The sequence below is a fragment of the Pollicipes pollicipes genome, unplaced genomic scaffold (assembly GCF_011947565.3).
Source record: "Pollicipes pollicipes isolate AB1234 unplaced genomic scaffold, Ppol_2.1 Scaffold_5724;HRSCAF=6776_pilon_pilon_pilon, whole genome shotgun sequence".
In the NCBI taxonomy this organism is placed as follows: Eukaryota; Metazoa; Arthropoda; class Thecostraca; order Pollicipedomorpha; family Pollicipedidae; genus Pollicipes; species Pollicipes pollicipes.
Genome location: NW_023596746.1, coordinates 45,599,505 through 45,621,166, shown reverse-complemented (window position 1 = coordinate 45,621,166; position 21,662 = coordinate 45,599,505). Strand labels below are relative to the sequence as shown.

Sequence of the window (21,662 nt, the reverse complement as noted above, 5' to 3'; positions counted from 1 at the left end):
ACCGCTGGCTGGAGCCATCGGTCAGCCTACCGCTACTGCCTGTCAACAGGTACTGGTCGTCTCTGCGTAACCTCGTCATTTCCTTGTTGAGCTCTATGCGTTCCATCATATCCTTGCTCTTCCTGCTCTTCCTCTTCATCCTGATCTTCGCCCTGCTCGGGATGCAGCTGTTCGGAGGGGCCTGGAGCTTCAAGGAGGGCACGCCGCTGGCCAACTTCAACAGCTTCGCCGTGGCTCTTCTCACTGTGTTCCAGGTGGGTGGAACAAATCCCGCTGCCGCTTTGGTTCTGCATCTGTTGCCACACATGAGCCTTTTCATAACACTTGTTTTTGTAAGGCTGCGGTTCTGCAATGTTACAGAAACACTGCGTGACAGGATATACCCTCCGTCAGTTTTCGTTGATTGGGTGGTTGGTTTGTGCTTTTAATCCTTATTGAAGGTAGATTGGAAAGAAAAGCGACATGCACAGACAAAACGCATTATTTTAGCATATTTCTTTTGTCTGTGATTTTCATTTAAGAAATACTCAGAGGAAAATTGCTACACCGAAAACCCGCATTTTTGATATACCTATGGTAATGTGCCACAAGGCTCCATAGTTTTCAGGTCAGATGGACTTTTGCTGAAATAATCCGTACAACGCGTTCGTTGCATTGTATGTCTGTGTTGAGCTCAGTTTTGTGCCCCGGGTGGATAGGCGTCGAGCAACATCTGAACCTTGTCTAAACACGCTGACAAACTACCATCATCGTCACAGAACAGCCCGCTTGACTAAAAATTCATAAAAATCGCCTTCGCCTGGTCCAACAGATCCTGACGGGAGAGGACTGGAACGAGGTGATGTACCACGGGATTCAGTCCCAGGGTGGCCACGACAACGGCGGCATGGTCTACTGCCTCTACTTCATCGTGCTGGTGGTGTTCGGCAACTATACTCTGCTGAACGTGTTCCTCGCCATCGCCGTCGACAATCTGGCAAATGCCCAAGAGTTGACGGCCGCCGAGGAGGAGCAGGAGGAGGAGGACAAGGAGGTTGGTGTCGTGTCCTCCCATCACGTGAGGACTGGTCTGGTACCGCTAAGAGAGTAGGCCGCACTGCGGGGAGCGCGTTTTTCGGTCAGTGCAATTTGCTATGGCATTACGTTGCCATGGCCATAGCCGTGCATTTCAATGGTTTGCGCTTGCTTCGTTTAGAACCGGGATAGCATTCTGCTTGTCTATGGCTCTCGCGCGTTTCAAGCACTGTATTCTGCCACGGAAGGGCGCTTTAAACCTATTCCGCATCGTCATGCTGCGCCATTATCTGATGTCGCGAGCGATCGGCAGAAAATGGCGGCCGAGCTGGAGAAGGAGATCGGGGCGCTGCACGTGTCAGACGGAGCGCCCAAAGTCGAAATCTGCCCGCCATCACCAAACGCTGGTGACAAAAACAACTGGTGAGTTATCGGCTCCCGTATCGACGTGTTCGGCTCCGGGGGCTGCTGACCCGGGATTAAGCGGCGCCGCTCACGTCAGCACACAGGTCTGGCGTGCCGACGTCGCGTCCAGGAAGAGCGTGGGTTTTGGCGTGGTTGCGTGTGGGTATGTGTATGTGCGTGCGTGTTTGTGCGTGTTTTCAGGCTGTGCACTGTATGTGCACTAGTATCAAGAAGTACCAGACGGAATTATAGAGTGTGGGACAGAAAGTATGGGAAAATAATAATGCATGGGTATACCACTGTAACTGGACAGACTGCTTACTGTAACTGTAGAAACGATATGCGCTGCAGCCGGGTGGGCAGGTCACTGCACCCGGAACATAGGCTGGTCACTTTAACTGTCTAGATGATCAGTCATTGGAGCCGGAAAAAGCTGGCTCTAGCACCGTAACCGGGCAGCCTGCTCACTGTAACCAGACAGAGCGCGTCCTGTAACTGGATCAGCGGCCGGACAGCCGCGTGCTCTGTCCGACCAGCGCCGATCGCGCCGACTGCTAGCCAGCGCGCAGCGTCTGACCGCCTGCCGCTCCCTCAGCACGGACACCCGACCGTCGCTGTCGGCTATGAAGGGAGACACCGTGGACGAAAGTGAGCAACCGTCGGGGCCCAAGCCGATGCTGCCCTACTCGTCCATGTTCATCCTGTCTCCGACAAACCCGTGAGTGCTGATGCGCCTGGGGACTCATTTGCATGGGGATCGTCACCAGAGAAGTGCGCTGAGTGGTGTTTCCCGTTCTATGGGGCTTACCACGAAGAGCATTGTTCTTTCGTTGGGCATCACATTTTGCTGTCACTTGCTTTCGTATGCGTGTGTGCATTTCCTAGTCGCCCCCGGGCTATGTTGTTCGTGAAACTCTAAGCATGCAGTCTTAGGCGATCCGACAAGTCCTCTCAGATAGATGTTCATGGCGGCTATTGCAACGATGTCGGCTTTGGTCTTGCCAATCAAGTTATTTCGTTAATGGCAGATCCTGGTTAGGACTTCTGAATCAGCTACTTATCCTGCTGCAGGGTGCGGCGTGCTGCCCACTGGGTGGTCAACCTACGCTACTTCGACTTTTTCATCATGTTCGTCATCTCGCTGAGCAGCATCGCTCTGGCGTGCGAAGACCCGGTGGACGAGAAGAGCGACAAAAACAAGATACTCAACATGTTCGACTACGCTTTCACTGGCGTCTTCACGATAGAAATGGTCCTCAAGGTAGGAGCGGGAACAATCTCGGACAACTCCCACCCGTGCTGTGTGGGTGCCGTGAACTTTTCGCTGACTTTGAACAGTCTCCCGGTCGCACCAACCGCCCCGCTCTTCACGAGCCGTGCTGCCACGCCCACACGGCCGTGACCGATCGACCTCGGACGTGCCGAGACGCACTGGTGCACCGCCCTCCCCGCGTCCTGGCCGGCAGATCGTAAACCAGGGCATCATCCTGCACCGTGGGTCTTACCTGCGCGACTTCTGGAACTTCATGGACGCCGTGGTGGTGGTGTGTGCCGTTATCCAAGCCGCATTCGACATGACGTCAGTTGGACCTTCGTAGTCGGATGTGCCGCCCGCCTGGCGTAGGCAGGTGTCGTAGTCAGGCGTGTCGCTCCCAACTGGTAGGCGCGGTGTCGTAGTCAGGACGAGTCGCGCTCGCCCTGTAGGCAGAACCGGCGCGCGTTGGCCGCGCTGGCGCTGGCGCCGACGCTGCCGAGCTCGCCCGAGCAGCAGCTCCTCGTTCAGACCCTTTAGAGTACGAGATGTACGTTCGCCACCAGGCAGACGCGTTTCCTGGACCCTTTAGAGCGGTTTTTGTCCTGCCCTGGACTTCAGCGATGTGGTTGCTGAGGCTGTGAATGGATCGTTTAAAGTAAGCGTCACGGTCACGCGGTCCAAGATGAGGCGTAGCGAGCTGTCTCTGTATCACGCGGTCCAAGATGAGGCGTAGCGAGCTGCCTCTGTATATTTCTGGTGAGAGATATTAACGGCGCCATGTGAGAGTCACCTATAAGGCCGCGAAATTGTCTTTAAGCCACCGCTTTCATTTGAAGGGAAGATATGCGGTAAGCGGTAAGCGCGGCGCTGCGTTCAGTCTCTGGCAGTGCAGGCAATTTTTGGCCGGAGAAGGGATGTGGAATGTTGACAAAGAATTCGAGGATGGTGGTTTAAAAACCTGGCAGGAGCACCGAGACCGACAGGTGCATCAGTAATGGCAATGGACCGCAAGGAGAACATGTAATCAATGCTGGTTCTCCAACGGATAGAATCGGCAGGCTATCAAGATGAGCAGACAGCAGTTATTCCTTGTCTTGTCACTCTTCTGCAGGGAACTGAGCTCATCAAAAAGCTATTTCCTGGAATTATTCGCAGGAGATCCTATCATCTTTAATCTTCATTGAAAATGCTCGTTTCCTCAGTCATATTTTATCCTCCTTTTGCCGACTGTTCAGTCTAAACGCTGTAAAATTTCTGAGAAAGCTTTTGGTTTGGCATGGATGCTGTGGAGGGCAGTATGATGTCACGGGGCCCGTTTTAAAGAGAGAGGTCCACATTTATATGGGGTTATCAACTGAAATAACCACCTTGAAGACCTTTCGGTGCTGCTCACAATCCTGCCCTTCAGAAGACCTAAACCCCTCTAGTTTTCTAGCCACACACCTGCGAAAATAAAGAGAGTATTTCGGGAAGAGTATTTTAAAGTCAACTTAGCATTCATGACACCACACTTATGCCATTCAGATTCTGCCATTCCATAAGCCGCACGGCGATCAAGGCCAAGAAAAATGTAATTATCAAGGCGTTCATATCTGGCGTCCGTGAGTACGATTTTCTGATACAATGGCCGTCAATTCGCTCTCAATGAATGTTGTGCAAGGTACGATGGCATATCAAACCATGACGCCTTGAGGAGCATGGTTACCAAACGGAGAAATGTGCTGTCTAGAGCAGTCTTTTTCACTTAAAACATATTTTAATAGTTGTAAGTGAGCTTGATTCATCATATCAGATGCTTGCTTCAATATTTTCACACGTGAAACATTCCCTTTAAGATGTTCGGTTGAAACAACATTAAATGTTAGCGTGTGAAAAATTGAAAAAAAAACAGCAGTAACATCGACTGTGCGCATCATTAACAATATCCGAAATCACAGCAGAGGTTCAACGATGAGGTCATATTAATAACTTTGATATCTCAAATGATGGCAGTGTGGCAGCAGGAAAAACGACCTGTTCTGTTCCTTGAACATATGGACCGCGTCTGATGGAGGCCATCTGACTTGGATTCTGACCGCGTCTCATGGAGGCCATCTGACTTGGATTTCTGCCTAATCGGTCTGGTAACGGTCTCGATAAACGCTGTTCAGCGTTGCCCCTCTGCCGTGTACGGTCTGTCGTTCAGGTAGCCTAGAACCGCTGACGGACCATTTTTCAGAGTGCCCCGTGCTGTTGATGTCTAGCGTTGATCTAATGCCCACTCTGTGTTTCAGAGTCGAGCAGTCAATGTCTTCCGTGTGTCAGAGTCGGCGTATGCCTAGTTATACGTGTGTGCGGTAGTATTCCCCGTCAGCGTTCGTTCCCATTGGTAGTTCCTGGGACAGGTTTTGTTGCGCGCATCTCTAGACCACGGCATAGGACCATGGGGGCACGCGCAATGCAAAGTCCGTTTCCTGCCACTCATAGTGGCACCACGGGCTTTAGATGACACCCCCATTGTCCTTGCGTTTAGTGATGAGCGGTTTGAATGGTCTTGGTGCTTTTGACCTATTTACCGCTCAGCCATGGACGCCTTAACTAGCTGCTGCTTTGTTTTCCCTTTAGGTGATAGACATGGGTCTTATACTCCATCCCGGTTCCTACCTACGAGAAGTATGGAACGTAATGGATGCCACCGTTGTAATTTGCGCCTTGGTTTCCTTTATTTTTGACCTAACGTGAGTGCTGAGGCCTTGCTTAAGGCTCGTTTACAGTATCTTGGTTGTTGTCTATTCGTCTGTTATTGATATTTGGCAGCGTTGGTAGTACTCACCACTTAAATAGGAATGTTTGATGTTAGCGTTGTGCCGACTCTTGCAGTTACTGCGACATTTCACCACTGCTTGATGTACCAGCTGCAGGCACTGCCGGCTTTGAAATTTGAATGCGCGCATTGAGCGTGGACTAAGCATTTAGACATGCTTGGTGCTAAACTTAAGATGTTTTCCAAAACAGGACTACCTATTGGTTTGGCCAACCGTTTCATGTTGCAAATTGCAAGGAGACGGCATAACATCGATGGTTAGCCTATGCAATAGCGTAGTAAATTTGTTGCTCAGCATCGTTTGTTTCGCCATACTAGAACCTACATCCCCACACCTGCCTGACGCAAGTGACGACGACTGATGGCAAAAACGAGGCTGGGTTTCCCTTGTAAATGTGACAATGACCCGGGCGAATTTAGGTAACGTAAGACAATGCCACGTGACCTCACGAATGCTCAAAGGGTCACACGAGAAGGCTTTTTGCCGACCAATCAAGTTCTTCAGATACTTGTCCAACTTTGCTATGCTTGAAGTAAACTATATCAACTTGATCATGGCATAATTTCATTACACCAACGATAAACCTTCACACATTTTTCGAGGAGTGCTGAGAAAGCATAACAATTACACGCATCTTAGTTCATCAACTCTCTTTATAACTGAATGACGTACAAGTCGAAATTTGCGATGAACTTGAACTATTTTCGGCTCATATGCTTGCATCGTTAAGTAATAAACACAGTTGTGTGTCGTCCTAGGGCTGTTACACGCGACATATACAACAGTGTTTTCCGTCCCATTTCATCCATTTATTTTCTCCCTCTCCCTCTTTCTCTCGCTCTCTCTCTCTCTCTCTCACTCTCTCTCCCTCTCTCTCTCTCTCCCTCTCTCTCTCTCTTTCCCTCTCTCTCTTCCTCTCTCTCGCTCTCTGTTTCTCTATCTCTATCTCTCTCTCACTCCCCCCATTTATTTCGTGATCGGACTCCTCACTTACGCCTTAGAGATATATGTGTTATTTGTGATCTCCAGCGGAATTCTTGTGCATTCGGGGCACCATCCAGCTTCGGTTCCCATACTTTTCCACTGACGTAGTGTCGTGTTTTCGTTGCAGGTGGTAGATCTAGGAGTAGTGTTGCATCCCGGGTCCTATTGTAGAGATCTGTGGAACATACTAGACGCCATCGTTGTCATATGTGCGCTCGTAGCCTTCGCATTTGGGTGAGTCCTGCCTCGACCAGCTTCGACTTTAGTTTTATCCTGCCTGTTTTGGGATACAGCTTTGGACAGCACCATCGCACAATGATGCATGCTCATGTTTATGTTATGCTGTCTTTGTGTTTGACCTTAAACGTCGTGGTTAAGTCCTTGCAAGCTCATGCAAATAGGCCAATAAAGCGACGACAGGTTTTTAAGTGGTAAAATCAGCCTATTTGCTTGCATTTCTGGATACGTCTTGTCATGGATGCATTAATTTGTCAAAGCCAATTTCATGATTTTTGCCAGCATTCTGGAAACAACTTTGATCAAGCCGGGAACAAAAGCACTGAGATCAAGGGCGTAGTCTCGTCAAATGAGTTGGTGGTGCCGAACAGTGAAAAATGTCCCCATCTGTTCCCAAAATATGCCAATGAACAGGTTTCTCCCCTGGTTCTGCTGACTTTTTTTCCCAAAATTGGGGAGAGGGCTGAAGCACTAGTTGGGGATGAAGCCTTTGCCCTCCCTCTCCCCCAAATGAATAGGGAACTACACCCCTGACTGAGCTTGTTGCTTTTGAACGCCTTGATGATTTTTACGTTACTTGTTTGTGATGATTAACAGCTTAACACCATCAACGTCATGAGCCAGGCTAAAAGAATATACGGTCAGCGTCTATGCTCTCATGCGTTTTACAACAGTATTTCGCTTACCTGTCATTAAGGCGGTAAGGTCACCTTCACAATGGGAAAATAAATGTGTATGCTAGACGGCTGCTACTGCCACGAGGCATATCGGATGGCACAACATATTGTGGGTCATGGGCGGTGTAAGTTTCGTTTGACCCCAATTATTTTTAACAAACATTTCGGCACGAGGGCAGCGGTCGAGTTAACAAATATTTGTGAAACCCGTAGTAGGATGAAATGCATACTGTTCCGATGTCGGAAAGAGATTTCACACACGTTTGCATCGTCCACTGACCAAGGGTGGTGATATCAAGAGTTATAACAGAATTGTACCACCCGGGCATTCCACTATTGAAAAACTCATATACACACGCAATTTTGTCAGTGAATTTGAATCCCCCATGCACGATCTGGGAAATGTCCTGGCCTGTTGCGAAAGATTGAATACAAAGGCTCGACGGCAACCAATTACCATCGCTCTTGCCGCTTCGCGCTGAGAAGTGCCAGCTTTATTGACTCTGGAACCAATTTTTCCAACCAGGTCTGCAATATATACTATTATTATGTTGCACCATTTCGACGCGCTTCATCATAGCTTGGCTTTTCGTACCATCTGATCTGTTTACTTTGTTCCAGCATTCTATATTTTTCATAGATGTTATTGATAATTTAGCACTGAGAATATTCCCCATGCGTTGTGTTTGCACGCATGTGGTGCATGTCATATGGTGTCGTTAGTCAGACATTGTCTGGGATCGTCAGCATTTTCCTTGACTTCATTGTGTGATGATCAAGTCCTATAACAGAAGCTTTTGAAGGCTTCAACCAAGATGCTCATACCCCAGCATTAAATACTATTAATATTTCGTTTGACAGTGCATTTAACGGTCAAACGGTTGCCGCGGTTCCACCGCCATGCTTTCTTCCACAATATGACTTCACACGTTCCCGCCAAGAGACGCCAGTCTGGCTGAGACCTCAGCGCTGGGTTGCGTCATCGATTGCAGGGGAAGCTCTACCGGTCAGGATCTCTCTACCATCAAGTCGCTGCGAGTGCTCCGAGTATTGCGGCCACTGAAAACCATCAAGCGCGTGCCGAAACTGAAGGCGGTGTTTGACTGTGTGGTCAACTCGCTGAAGAACGTGGTCAATATTTTGATAGTGTATTTGCTGTTCCAATTCATCTTCGCTGTGATAGCAGTCCAACTATTCAACGGAAAGTTCTTCTACTGCACCGACGAGAGCAAGGTGTTGCCTGGAGAATGCCAGTGAGTATCGTCTGGGCTCGTCAAGATGCATGCAGAAGCCGGCTGTGACATTGCGTGCCTGTTGTTCTAATCAGATCGCCGCTTTCAATCATTTGAAGTCCGTCGGTTGAGTGCTACATGGCTGTGTAACACTGAATAATGTTAACATGTCAGTGATGATGTTGACTTAATGGAAAGGACTCTGCAGTCTGAACTCTTCATGCATGGCCGACTGCGATAACCGGGGCGGCATTCATTGATGTGGAAAGAAATGACCTTAAGATGTTTTTTCAGACAGGCTTACATGGTAGTTACCAGTACACTGGTATCGCTAACTGGGGATGCTGAACTGGTGTATCGATTAGTATCGGCCTTCATCAGACGGCCAATGAAATTTCGTGCAGTCATCTGAACGCTTCCGGGAACAAAATACTGGACATTTGTACCACAGTTGTACATGATTTTGCGTAGAGTTGACGACACGGTCCCTAACAACATGTGTTTGTGTTCTCAGAGGGGAATATTTCGTGTACACTGACGACAAGCAGCCCCCGGAGGTGCGACAGAGGGTGTGGAGGCAGCAGGACTTCCATTACGATGACGTCATGATGGCCATGCTGACGCTCTTCGCTGTGCAGACTGGGGAGGGCTGGCCAACGTAAGCCAAACAGTCGACCGTCGCGGAGCCACAGAGCCGAGAGCTCTATGCTTCGGACGGATGTTCTACCCGTCACACGTGCGGATGCTTAAATGGTTGCCGGCAGAGCTATAGATATATCATACCTTTGGATCAGAAACGGCCACGTCCAGAGTGTGTTGGGCCAAGGAGTGGCATTGTGTATTGCGTTAAACTTAACTCACATCTATAAACGACCGGAGTATGGCTTAACGACGGCCTCTTCGACGCAAGCAAATGAATCATTGATTTCGGCTGATGAACGTGTGCCTTTTACAATAGAGAACCATCGGATTGGGTTGCTCGTAACTCGCCCGGTTTACCTTATTTTGTCCCGTTTGCTGGCAAGTCTATACCATTTTCCAGATGATGCTTTTCTTCCGATTACACATGTCTACTACTAATTTAACAGGGGTGTTCCCGATCTGGCGGCATTAGACATATATGGCCATAGCTGTCGCGCAGGCCACCGCGTGCGTTTTACAGAGCGTGATAGCGATTGGCTGCGCTATTTGTGGTTTGTGGGTGAGGGATGAAAGGAACCAATCATAAACATCGGGGACCCTGGTCCGGTCGGCCGGGAAGAGGCTGACTACTGAAGCACTCTATACACCCCAGGCGTACTGAACTTATAGCTCGGATAAATAGGACCGCTGCGACTTCGTGCTTCGCTCGTAGTGGTCTAGTCCTACGGATTTCATTTAATGGCATATTGAGATGAACGGGGCGTCAACATGAAATGCATAGGCTTGAACGAATTGCTGTTCCCATCGGTTGTGTTTGCGTGTTGAGCTTTTTGTCTTAAAGCTTACCCAGCTGGCCCACACCTGACGACATTGGATCTGTCTGGGTGGTCGGCAGGGTTCTTCAAAACTCAATGGCAGCCACATCAGAAGATAACGGGCCAAAGCCCCACTACAGGATCGAGATGTCCATTTTCTACATAGTCTACTTCATTGTTTTCCCCTTCTTCTTTGTCAACATCTTCGTGGCGCTCATCATCATCACCTTCCAAGAGCAGGGAGAGGCAGAGCTGCAGGACGGAGAGCTGGACAAGAATCAGGTACCAATTTAGAGATGGGCCGCCGCGTTTCCCGCGAATGACAGAGCAGCACCATCCCGCTGTGCCCCCGGGACGGTACATCCAGTCCCATTTCTCTCTGATCCCGGAGCGGCGGGCCTATCCCCATCTCCCTCTGTTCCCGGGACGGCGGACCCAGTCCCATTTCCCTCTGTTCCTGGGACGGCGTGGCCAGTTCCATTGTCTTCTAGGGAAGGCTTCTTATCGAATACGTTTATCCCGGGAGTGAGATGAGTCTCGAAAAGCGGGAACACGGCTGGGCTCGAGATCCGGGGACGAGCTCGACATGAAGAGTCTGTAACCAGGCGATGAGCACGGCTGGGCTCGAGATCCGGACACAGTTCGTCATGAAGAGTCTGGAACCAGGCGATGAATACGGCTGGGCTCGAGATCCGGAGACGGCTCGTTATGAAGAGTCTGGGACCAGGGGATTTGAGACAGTTTGGAAAAATATTTGATGCCTACGGCTAGCTTCTGTCGATCAGCCCCGCCAACGTTCAGTGGTCATTTGTTTCCGGATTTTTCCTGAACCTGGGCTTCGATGGGAAACTTAAGCCGTGGAACGAGCGTTGCCCGTTCGTCTCTGGCACTTTCCATGCACTGAAAATGGTATGACCGGTTGGGTCGGGCTGGTCGCCAAGTGCAAAGCTGTGAAATCAACGTATCGCAATATCTTGTTTGAACGAAAAAAAACGTAACGATATGATAATTGCATGTGATTACGTCTATTGCAGTACGTGATTTCCCTCCTCAGAAATCCTGTATCGACTTCGTCATTCAAGCACGACCTCTGGAGAGGTACATGCCAAAGGACAGAAAAAGCTGCAAATATAAGATGTGGCGGATCGTCGTCTCCACGCCCTTTGAATACTTTATTATGGCTTTGATTGTTTTGAACACCCTCCTCTTGATGGTGAAGGTAAGTGAAACGATGACACTATTATGGTCTGCAAAGGATGGCGTGATTTTTATCGGAGTGTAGTTGTTTCGGACACTGAGCTAAGCTTTCCCCTCCAAATTGCCGAGTGTTGCTGTGCGTGCTGCGTGACTTATAAAGGCATCTGCCGGACAAGCCTATTCAAATGGGTGGTTTTTGCGGCTCAAAAAGTAATTTGCTACACAATTTGTTTTCGCAATCAGTAGCTCTGATCGTACGTTGCTAGGGATTTTTGTTCCGTTGTCTCCGTGTGACTCAGGGTGCATTCTTCGAAACCATTATCGAAGTGTAACTATGCACATGTCCTAGCTAACATTCGTATACTTCTATGTACATTTGTGTGTGTATGTGTGTCTGTGTGTGTGACGCGCGCGCGTGTGCGTGTGTGTCATGTTTGAGTGCCCGAAACCCGCAATATGTGTATGTCTCTAACCGCCAACTGAGGCCCACTTCCCCACAATTGTCTTTGCGATGCGTATCCAAATGATGGTGGGGGTCAGGTGTGGCTTGGTTTTTGGCTTGCACTGAGGAATGTCGCGCTTAACTCAATGCCAAGCATTGCCAATCTCACCACGATTGTCGTTCGCACCGGACCGGCATCTTGCTCCGCATGGCTGCAATGCTGGAATGCGTGTCGCAGCATGAAACAGCGCCGCTGGATGGCATGCGATAGTCAATCGACCAACCGCCATAGCATGTCGCGGGTTCCGCCATTGATGATGCACTGTGCACTGCACTGAGCGCACGTTCTGTTTTCCAATCACAATGTGCTCGGAGTTAAAACACTTGACGTGATAGACAGCATCGCAATATGCTCCTTACTCTAGAGATCGCATTTATATGATCGTGGAACACCCGCCTATTATCACAGTACCGTACAACCTTCCTGGCGTTTGCTTTGAAACGCAGCGACGCATGTTGAGAAACACGTATAGAATAGCTACACAAATATGATGTGTGCCGCAACTGTGTCAACTACTTCCCTTTCACTCCTGAATGCCTGGTTTGGGATCGGGCGGCGCACAAACCTGCATGTGAATTAGCGAGACGAGTGCCGCATGGGTGCATGTGGTGGGCACGTATTGGTTGTTTCGCTGTTGCAACTCTGGCGATGATCTGGAGCACTTGGCGCATCCATGGGTGCCACTAAGCTATGAATGTGGCATGCTGGCAATGTGGCTTGTTTGGCAGTAATCGTTCGCGTCATATCCCCTCAATTAGGCATGGGCATCTAACGGTCTGGCGTTGTAACAGCAGACCTTTGATATTCACGTTCGCAACCGAGGAGTGATATGTGATAATATTTACTCTTGAGGCCTTTTGTCAGACAATACACATATATAACTGCAGGTCAAGCACACTTATATGCTTTGGACCGCCCATAATGTCCCAGAGAATGGCTTTCTGCTCTCTATTGGCATGCAGCGCCGCATGCCAGTGGATTGAGCCGGCTCGTGCTACTCTTCAGATACTAGCATTCCGTGGTGACGTGGTCTTTTGACGTGTCACGGTGACACGGCTCGTGTGTCACGGTGTCACGACCTGACATGCCACGGTGATGTGTGTTGATGTGTCATGGCGGCATGGTGATGTACTTCTGTACTATCTGCAGATCTGTCTGCATACTCATATACACCAAGCATACATCACCCAACATGCATACGCTTGTACATACGACTAGACAAACTTTATGTCAAGACATGCATTACATGCCTGCAGCCTTTCCTTTCCATAAAGTCGATGCAAACAATTTTTCACATGTTTGTCTTTGTTGCCGATAAACTGACCGGGTTTTTAATGGATTTTCGCTGCCTCGTTTTTGTGTAATTCTTTCAACACGTATCGTAGTTTTCGTTTGTTTGCCGACATGAAATGTCGAAGTGCATAGTCAAGTTTGCGTAAGTGCATAATGTGCATCACTTTCACACATGTTGGTTCTTTTTCAGTAATCTTATTCACTTTTTGTTTTCGAAAGTTTGTCAAATAACATAACGTTAGCAAGCTAGTTTTGTTCAAACAGACGAGGCTTCGAATCCTTTCCTTCCTGCTGACACACTCTTGTTTTCCCTAGAATCAGCTGTACAGTTCCAGTCTGATGAATGTTTTGCAAGGGCTGCAGATTTGGCGAAGGGAAGCCATGACACGGTTGTCCCTTTGCCAAGTTGCACAGTGTCATGCTGCGATTCATAGTCAATTCAGACGTAAACCGCTGGCTTCTTACTTTTCACTCGCTGCTTGAACTGCGAAGTGCATTCTCGCAACGCCGCCGTTTGCGCCCATTGACTACGGAGACGCCGTCGGACACGTTTCTGGCATTGCCTGATCCTGTTGCATTTAGCCCATCATGCTTGTTTCTGCATCATTGTTGACAGTTGTGTCTGTTTTTTGGTCCAGAACTACCCCCAAAACGAAACCGAGAAGGCTATCCTGCAAAAACTGAATAATGTCTTCACCTCGCTGTTTGCCATAGAGTGTGCTCTCAAGGTGACGGCCGTTGGAATCAGGGTAAGACAGTGGGCGGCTTTACATTAGAGCTAGCTACAGTCTAGCCGTTTCCGTTGGTCGGTGATGGTTTATTTTCCTTTGTTGGTTAGATGTTTGGTTCTCTATTTGAACACCCCCTCTCAGATCCTGTCCTAGCTCCTCAGTTTGATGGGTTTTCTTTCATGCGTAGTGGCCAACGGTGAGCCCGTCGCGTAGCCATAGTTGACATACCGAAAGGGCGGATCTAGGCTTTCAGTGGGACGGCCATGACGTACGCCAAATTGTCCACCAGCCAGCGGAGAATCTGCGGCCGGCGAAAAATATAGCCCACCTGGCCATCACCAGCCACATCGGACGTCTTGCCACAGACCAGCGCACTGCCAGAATCAGACCCTGCTCGATGCTGTCGTTACATTCCGAAGGGACTGATGCTGGACATCGCCTGGATCCGCCTACGAATCCGACGCATGTACCTTTTGTTCGGTTTGGCTGCCGCGTAGAGCGCCATGCAGCAGTCCCGCCGTCCCAGCCGCTCCGACCATTCAGACCAGCACGGCAGCCCCGTCCCAACCGCTCCGACCATTCAGACCAGCACGGCAGCCCCGTCCAGCCGCTCCGATCCATTCAGACCAGCACGACAGCCCCGTCCCAACCGCTCCGACCATTCAGACCAGCACGACAGCCCCGTCCAGCCGCTCCGACCATTCAGACCAGCACGACAGCCCCGTCCCAACCGCTCCGACCATTCAGACCAGCACGGCAGCCCCGTCCCAACCGCTCCGACCATTCAGACCAGCACGGCAGCCCCGTCCCAACCGCTCCGACCATTCAGACCAGCACGGACAGCCCCGTCCCAACCGCTCCGACCATTCAGACCAGCACGACAGCCCCGTCCCAACCGCTCCGACCATTCAGACCAGCACGACAGCCCCGTCCCAACCGCTCCGACCATTCAGACCAGCACGGCAGCCCCGTCCCAACCGCTCCGACCATTCAGACCAGCACGGCAGCCCCGTCCAGCCGCTCCGATCATTCAGACCAGCACGACAGCCCCGTCCCAACCGCTCCGACCATTCAGACCAGCACGACAGCCCCGTCCCAACCGCTCCGACCATTCAGACCAGCACGGCAGCCCCGTCCCAACCGCTCCGACCATTCAGACCAGCACGGCAGCCCCGTCCAGCCGCTCCGACCATTCAGACCAGCACGACAGCCCCGTCCCAACCGCTCCGACCATTCAGACCAGCACGGCAGCCCCGTCCAGCCGCTCCGACCATTCAGACCAGCACGGCAGCCCCGTCCCAACCGCTCCGACCATTCAGACCAGCACGGCAGCCCCGTCCCAACCGCTCCGACCATTCAGACCAGCACGACAGCCCCGTCCAGCCGCTCCGACCATTCAGACCAGCACGACAGCCCCGTCCAGCCGCTCCGACCATTCAGACCAGCACGGCAGCCTCGTCCAGCCGCCCCGACCACGAGGTGCCGTGGCATGTGCATGCTGTCTGAGGGGAACCGTGCGCTGGGCGTGGCAAGGGCTCAAGCTGCAGTCGAGTCGAACTCCCCCAGCCAAAGCATGTCACGACGCCCCCCGAGCCGGCAGCCGTCTCGAACGTCCCCGCCCCCGTCTGCCTGGGGTTTGCGCATGCGCGGTGGCGCTCCCCGGCCCCGGTTCGCGCACGCCCCCAGTTGGTGCACGCGGCTGGTGCACCAGCGGCCTGAGGTGGTCCGGCCGGCCACCGCGGCATTCGTGGCGCATCGTGTGCATCGTGGCCATGGCTGGCGGCTGATGGAAGCACGGCTGCCGCACGCAGCGCGGCACGGCATGCCTCAAGCCACACCGAAACCCTACAGGAGAGGCGGGCGGGCGCAGGGGGCGGCTCACCTCTAATCGAACTGTTATGTCCTTCCCATAGCATGATGGCGCCAACGTCGCGTTTCTGGATATGCTCATCTATTTCAACCACATATTCACCCTCCTGTTTACTATGGAGTGTACCATAAAGATCATGGCCTATGGAATTCGGGTAAGAAGCCAAACTGCACTTTTCACAACACTCGTCGCGTAAACAGATGGCACCGCAGTGTATCCTTCGATGTTTATATACTTTAAGTGACCCGAATGCTGACCCAGTGATTTATGCATTTCCCTTGAGCCCTACGCGAAATAGAGTCTCATGGTGTCTTTAAACATGACTTGCTTCTTTCTTAGCTGTGTCGGAGACATTTCTTAGTAACGGTATGCCTGTCGTTATTTTGTGTTATCTGATTATGGTACCACTTGTACTCGGCTACGCTTTATTTGATTTGCCACACTGAAGTGGGTTCTGGTGAATGGTATGCATGCCTTTTTTAAGAAAAATTTGAATTTTTGGGAATGGACTGTGCTGTTGGCCACAGCTTCACTATAATGCGGTTTCCTTTGCCGGACATGATTTCACGTAAGGATGACAGGTTCAGTGTCTTGAACATGCATTATTGGCACATATAAACTGAGTTTTCTCGGCTGAAATGTATGTTAAGTTGTAACTTCACTGTTTTAAATTCGTGCGTTTACTACACACTCTTTACCCCAGTGATGGAAATAGATTTCTCACGCTAGTGTGTATCTATAGGTGTTCATTTGTCACGATTTCCGCGAATTGTAAATCATCATGATTCGTGGCAGAAAAAAGCGATACTGAAAATTTGGACTTTGTCAACTTGGTAACTTGGTCTTGGTCTAAAGGCCAAAACTAAAAACTTGGTCTTAAGTCTGCTGTCAACTTTTATGATAATGTTTGTGTTTGTGCGTATGCTTGCAAGCCCTTAATATCCTGTAGTTACTAATGAACACAAAACTTAGTGTTAAAAACGGCAGTCGCAGGGCAGCTGCGAAGAGCCGATTGACGTTTTGCGGTGCAACAGCGATGTAGGCGGAATTTGACCGATCGGAGCGGACATAAAGCTTGCCTGTGGCTTCAAAATTCGCCAAATTTCGGTTGCTTGATTTCCAGATGCACAATGTACAATGTTTGCGATCAGATGGGCCATTCCAGGGCACTCCTGCTGCTTAAAGGTATCGGGTACATTGTTTTCCCCCAAGCCCCGGCGGTACGCCGCTCAGATCCTTTTGAAGGCATCGGATACATTGTTGTCCCCCAAGCCCCGGCGGTACGCCACTCAGATCCTTTTGAAGGCATCGGATACATTGTTGTCCCCCAAGCCCCGGCGGTACGCCACTCAGATCCTTTTGAAGGCATCGGATACATTGTTGTCCCCCAAGCCCCGGCGGTACGCCGCTCAGATCCTTTGAAGGCATCGGATACATTGTTGTCCCCCAAGCCCCGGCGGTACGCCACTCAGATCCTTTTGAAGGCATCGGATACATTGTTGTAAGCCCCGGCGGTACGCCACTCAGATCCTTTTGAAGGCATCGGATACATTGTTGTCCCCCAAGCTTCGGTGGTACGCCACTCAGATCCTCTTGATCCGATCAGAGGGGCAGCTTTGATACCTGACGTCGTAAGCTTTCTGATGGCTGAGACGGCAAAACACACTTATTTTGCATCTGTTTAGTCCAGGAAGGGTGGGGCCCCGCCGCTCCCGCCCAACACACGCACCAAGATCCCCAGCCCTGGTCCTTGCACACGCGGCTAGTCGTAGCCGTAGTGTGCTGACGCCAAGCTGGCTCCATGCGCTGGCGCCAAGCTGCCGGCCCGACGCCGGCGCCAAAGACACTGCGTCCGCCAGCGCCTGGTCCACCGAAGAGCGGCCTCTAGCGACTTCAGTGTGGCAGCGTCGTCTGCCCACGGCGGTCCGTCGCTGCCGGGCTGCTAATGGGCCACCTAATGAGCCACCTGAACATGGCCAATGAGCGAAATCGCGCCCACCCGGGGCTGCAGGTAGCCCTCTGGGGAGGAGCAGCGCAGCTTACACTGATCCTCCACCGATCAGCTGACGCTGTTTGCTGGGAAAGGACAGCACAATGATCTGGCAGCGGCAGTGACGAGGGGATCTGGCAGTTTCAAAAACCCTTGACCGGCGGCACAGAACCTAGGTGTCGGTTAAGCCCGTCGGTCCCTGGCTGTCCATTGGAGCTCGTGGTAATAACCAGGGCCTTAGTAGCACCAAAGGATCATTGGCTGGTCACAGGCACTCCTGAAAAGCCCAGAATAACATGACCACTCCAATGCGTCATTCACCAGTGACGAAGCGCTTTGCCGGTTGTGGAGTGGGACTTGGTGGTCTCGGTGGGTAGTTGTTATCAGACACCATTCATTGTTTTTTTCTCGTCTCACGGTTACTGGGCTTTAGTGCATACGATCAGAATCAGGTACGCCACGCGCTCTGTTGTATAAGTCTGAATTTGCTCTGTCACGACCTGTCTAACCTGTAATGGTCTTCTTGGCGGGTACTGTCAACTTCCGGAGCCGGGACTTGCCAGCCATGCCCGGCCCCCTGGCAGTCTGGAACCCTTGGCGCCAGTTACGCCCGGCCCCCTGGCAGTCTGGAACCCTTGGCCATCCACGCCCGGCCCCCTGGCAGTCTGGAACCCTTGGCGCCAGTTACGCCCGGCCCCCTGGCAGTCCGGAACTCTTGGCCAGCCACGCCCGGCCCCCTGGCAGTCTGGCACCCTTGGCGCCAGTTACGCCCGGCCCCCTGGCAGTCCGGAACTCTTGGCCAGCCACGCCCGGTCCCCTGGCGGTTTGGAACTCGTCGCCAGTTGCGCCCGGTCCCCTGGCAATCTAGAACCAACCTTTGGCCAATTACGCCCGGTCCCCTGGCAGTCCGGAACCCCTGGCCAGTCACGCCCAGCCCCCTGGCACTCCGGAACCCTTGGCCAGTTGAAGAGTGTCCCTGATTATCTTAAAACCTCTGGTAGTCACAACGTCCACGTTTCGAACACAATCACGGACTAGCTCATAAAACACGATTTGGGAAAAACGCTGTGGTTTATTATAAATTATTATTATTCTGCAAATATGATGCGCTTTTTTCATCATGCGTTAATGTCATTGCGAGATCTTTGCGTGTAAAATATCCATATGGCTTCAAAAGTCGTATCATAAGCGCAAATATTCTGTTCTGTTATATTTGCACTATTATGATCCTCGCATAGAATGCGGGCATTGGGCGCTTTCAATATAGGTGACGTGTGCATGACGTCAATGTCTGCATGACCAATCAGAGCGCGCTTGCGTGGTCCTGTGATGGCTGACAATCCTGTGTGTCTCCCGGGCGCAGAACTTCTTCAAGGACCGCTGGAACACGTTTGACTTTATCACGGTGATAGGGTCCATCGTAGACGCCATCTTCATGGAGCTAGCGGTGAGTCCTTCAGGCCGTGACAAACAGTATTCTCTGTTGAGGATTCGGCAAGCTGTACGGACTGCGAACAACGCTATTGTTTAAAAGAAACGATCACTTGCGATAGACAGCCTGCAGCATTGTATGTGTAAGAGCGTGATATTCCATTTCGTGCCATACGTATATTTTAATGGATAGTTGGTGCAGCTGTAACTCATCAAGGCGATACCGGCAGTCGCTGGCGCTCCATAGGTGGATATGCGACGACGTGCTCTGCGTTTTCTTTATTAAGAGTTGTTTTTGGTGCCGGCGCTTTTCATAGTAAGCGTGCTAAGGTATTTGGTTTGATATTTAGCGTCCCAAATCACAATCTGGTGGCAGACTATACGGACTTGCCTCCCAAATAACCTTTAATTATTTGGCTTCATTAATAGAGAAACAGGCAGCTGACCATGAGAGGGTCAGACCAGCACGGGCAGTTAGTGTCACGATGTCAGACAGGCACGAGCAGTTAGTGTCACGATGTCAGACTGGCACGGGCAATTAGTGTCACGATGTCAGACTGGCACGAGCAGTTAGTGTCACGATGTCAGACTGGCACGGACAGTTAGTGTCACGATGTCAGACTGGCACGGGCAGTTAGTGTCACGTTGTCATACTGGCACGAGCAGTTAGTGTCACGATGTTATGACACGTTGAAATCCGTTGGCCAGAGTTGCCCATTCAACATGCATTGATTATGTGGGTGAGGAGGCGGAATCTCAGGGTCCTCAAACCGATCCATGCACGGGCCCGGATCCCAAAGTCTTCCGTCGAAAACATTCGATTGGATTTCTACGGCGTCCGTTCCTCCACGGGGACCACTGGAGCCCGCCCGGTCCTGTGTCGTCGGCGTATGGCGGCCACTGGTGCAGCCTCGACAGCTGTCGGCAAGCGACGGCGTCTCACCGGTGCACCCGCCTACCGCACTCCAGGTATCCAACTTCTTCAACGTCGGCTTCCTGCGACTGTTCCGGGCGGCTCGCCTGATCAAGCTGCTTCGCCAGGGCTACACAATCCGCATACTGCTGTGGACCTTCGTACAGAGCTTCAAGGTGAGCGTGAGCACGCGCGGTGGCACACGGCTGAGAGAGGACTATTGTGGCCTATCGCAAACAGAGGGCCTGTCGGAACCACACTCGCTTAATGCAGGGAAGGGATATCCTAGTCCAACTCAGGCCAGCGCTTTCCACATAGCTGTTGAACTTAACCGTGCTTGCTAACTGCCCCTCTATAAAATGGCATTGCTTTTGTTGATGGGATCTTTAAAAAAAATACGAGCTCTGAGTGCATATTAAACGTTGTGTACACCGATTATCCGTCAACCAGTGGAGCGCGATTTCAGGAATGGCCGGATGATATTCCATGCACGACTGCGTGCTTTTATTTGCAGGTTGCAGCCGTTTCAAGGCAGAAACTAAAGTCTGCTATATATATATATATATATATATATATATATATATATATATATATATATATATATGTATATATATATTTATATATATACATTTATTTTTCGGTTGTTTGGTAAATCTCGTTTTGTATACAGACTAATGCCGGCTGCCATTATAAAACATAGCGCTTATTTATATGGGTGTATCCACAACATGTCCGTATGATATTGTCGTCCTTTAAAGGGAATGTTCCACACTTAAAGATATTAAAGCCAGCGGCAGACATGGTAAATTAAGCTCACTTATAGCCGTTGGTATACTTTTTAAGTGAAATGGGCTCGTCTAGACAACGCAACTTATTTGTTTAGTAAATCTGTTCCTCAACACGTCATTGTTCTTTTGTTTGATCATGTCATTGTACCTTGCACAACATTAATTAAGAGCCAGTTGACGGCTGCTATACATGAAAATCGTGCTCACGAACGCCAGATATGAATCCGACGATTATATTTTGTTTGGCCTTGATCGCTACATGGCAAAAGGAATGGCCTGATACGAATGGCGTTATGGCGTCGTGGATGCCTGGGATGCCTTGAAGTAGTCTCCCCGAAAAAGTTTGCAAGTCTTTGCGGACGTGTAGCTCAGATGCTAGAAGGCTTGAGGTCTTAAGAAGGAATGGCTGTGAACTGCACCAAATGATGTTCAGGATTGCTATTTCCATTTGAAGCCCCATGCAAAGGTGGAACACTCCCTTTAAGAGAGCCGTCTCCTGCTTGCGATGTTAATTCGAACACCGCTGATTTCGTCACCAATTACTTAAGGGTTTGGCTAGTACCAAGCCATGGTATGTGTTGCTTCGCTTAGCTTTCAATGCAGGTTTTCATTTTTTGTTGACTTGTATGCTAATCTTTGTCTGATGTATTTCAGGCCTTGCCATATGTCTGTCTCCTGATTGCCATGTTGTTCTTCATATACGCGATTATAGGCATGCAGGCAAGTCATTTCTAACTGTCGGTTCCGTTATACGCATTGTTTTAATTTACCGAATGCAAACGGAAAGCCGTGAAGGCGGTGCATCAACTTACGTCTAAAGAAGGCAGTTAACGTGGGCTTTCATCGCCTGTGGTATGTCGGCTCTGTGAGCTTTCATCGCC

General features: G+C 50.5%; 1 protein-coding gene across 2 annotated transcripts in view; it reads left to right on the top strand.

The window, feature by feature from the left end:
- The window catches only part of cac (calcium voltage-gated channel subunit cacophony), a 59,592-nt gene that overhangs the window by 25,585 nt on the left and 12,345 nt on the right, over positions 1–21,662 (top strand). For both annotated transcript variants that reach the window (XM_037227405.1, XM_037227406.1), the window contains exons 16-29: positions 50–254; positions 812–1,033; positions 1,328–1,437; positions 2,015–2,137; positions 2,491–2,680; positions 5,279–5,391; positions 8,369–8,629; positions 9,123–9,266; positions 10,146–10,347; positions 11,120–11,284; positions 13,697–13,807; positions 19,013–19,096; positions 20,050–20,169; positions 21,436–21,501. In XM_037227405.1, the coding sequence (XP_037083300.1) occupies positions 50–254; positions 812–1,033; positions 1,328–1,437; positions 2,015–2,137; positions 2,491–2,680; positions 5,279–5,391; positions 8,369–8,629; positions 9,123–9,266; positions 10,146–10,347; positions 11,120–11,284; positions 13,697–13,807; positions 19,013–19,096; positions 20,050–20,169; positions 21,436–21,501 (2,116 nt within the window). The remainder of the gene's footprint in view (positions 1–49; positions 255–811; positions 1,034–1,327; positions 1,438–2,014; positions 2,138–2,490; positions 2,681–5,278; positions 5,392–8,368; positions 8,630–9,122; positions 9,267–10,145; positions 10,348–11,119; positions 11,285–13,696; positions 13,808–19,012; positions 19,097–20,049; positions 20,170–21,435; positions 21,502–21,662) is intronic.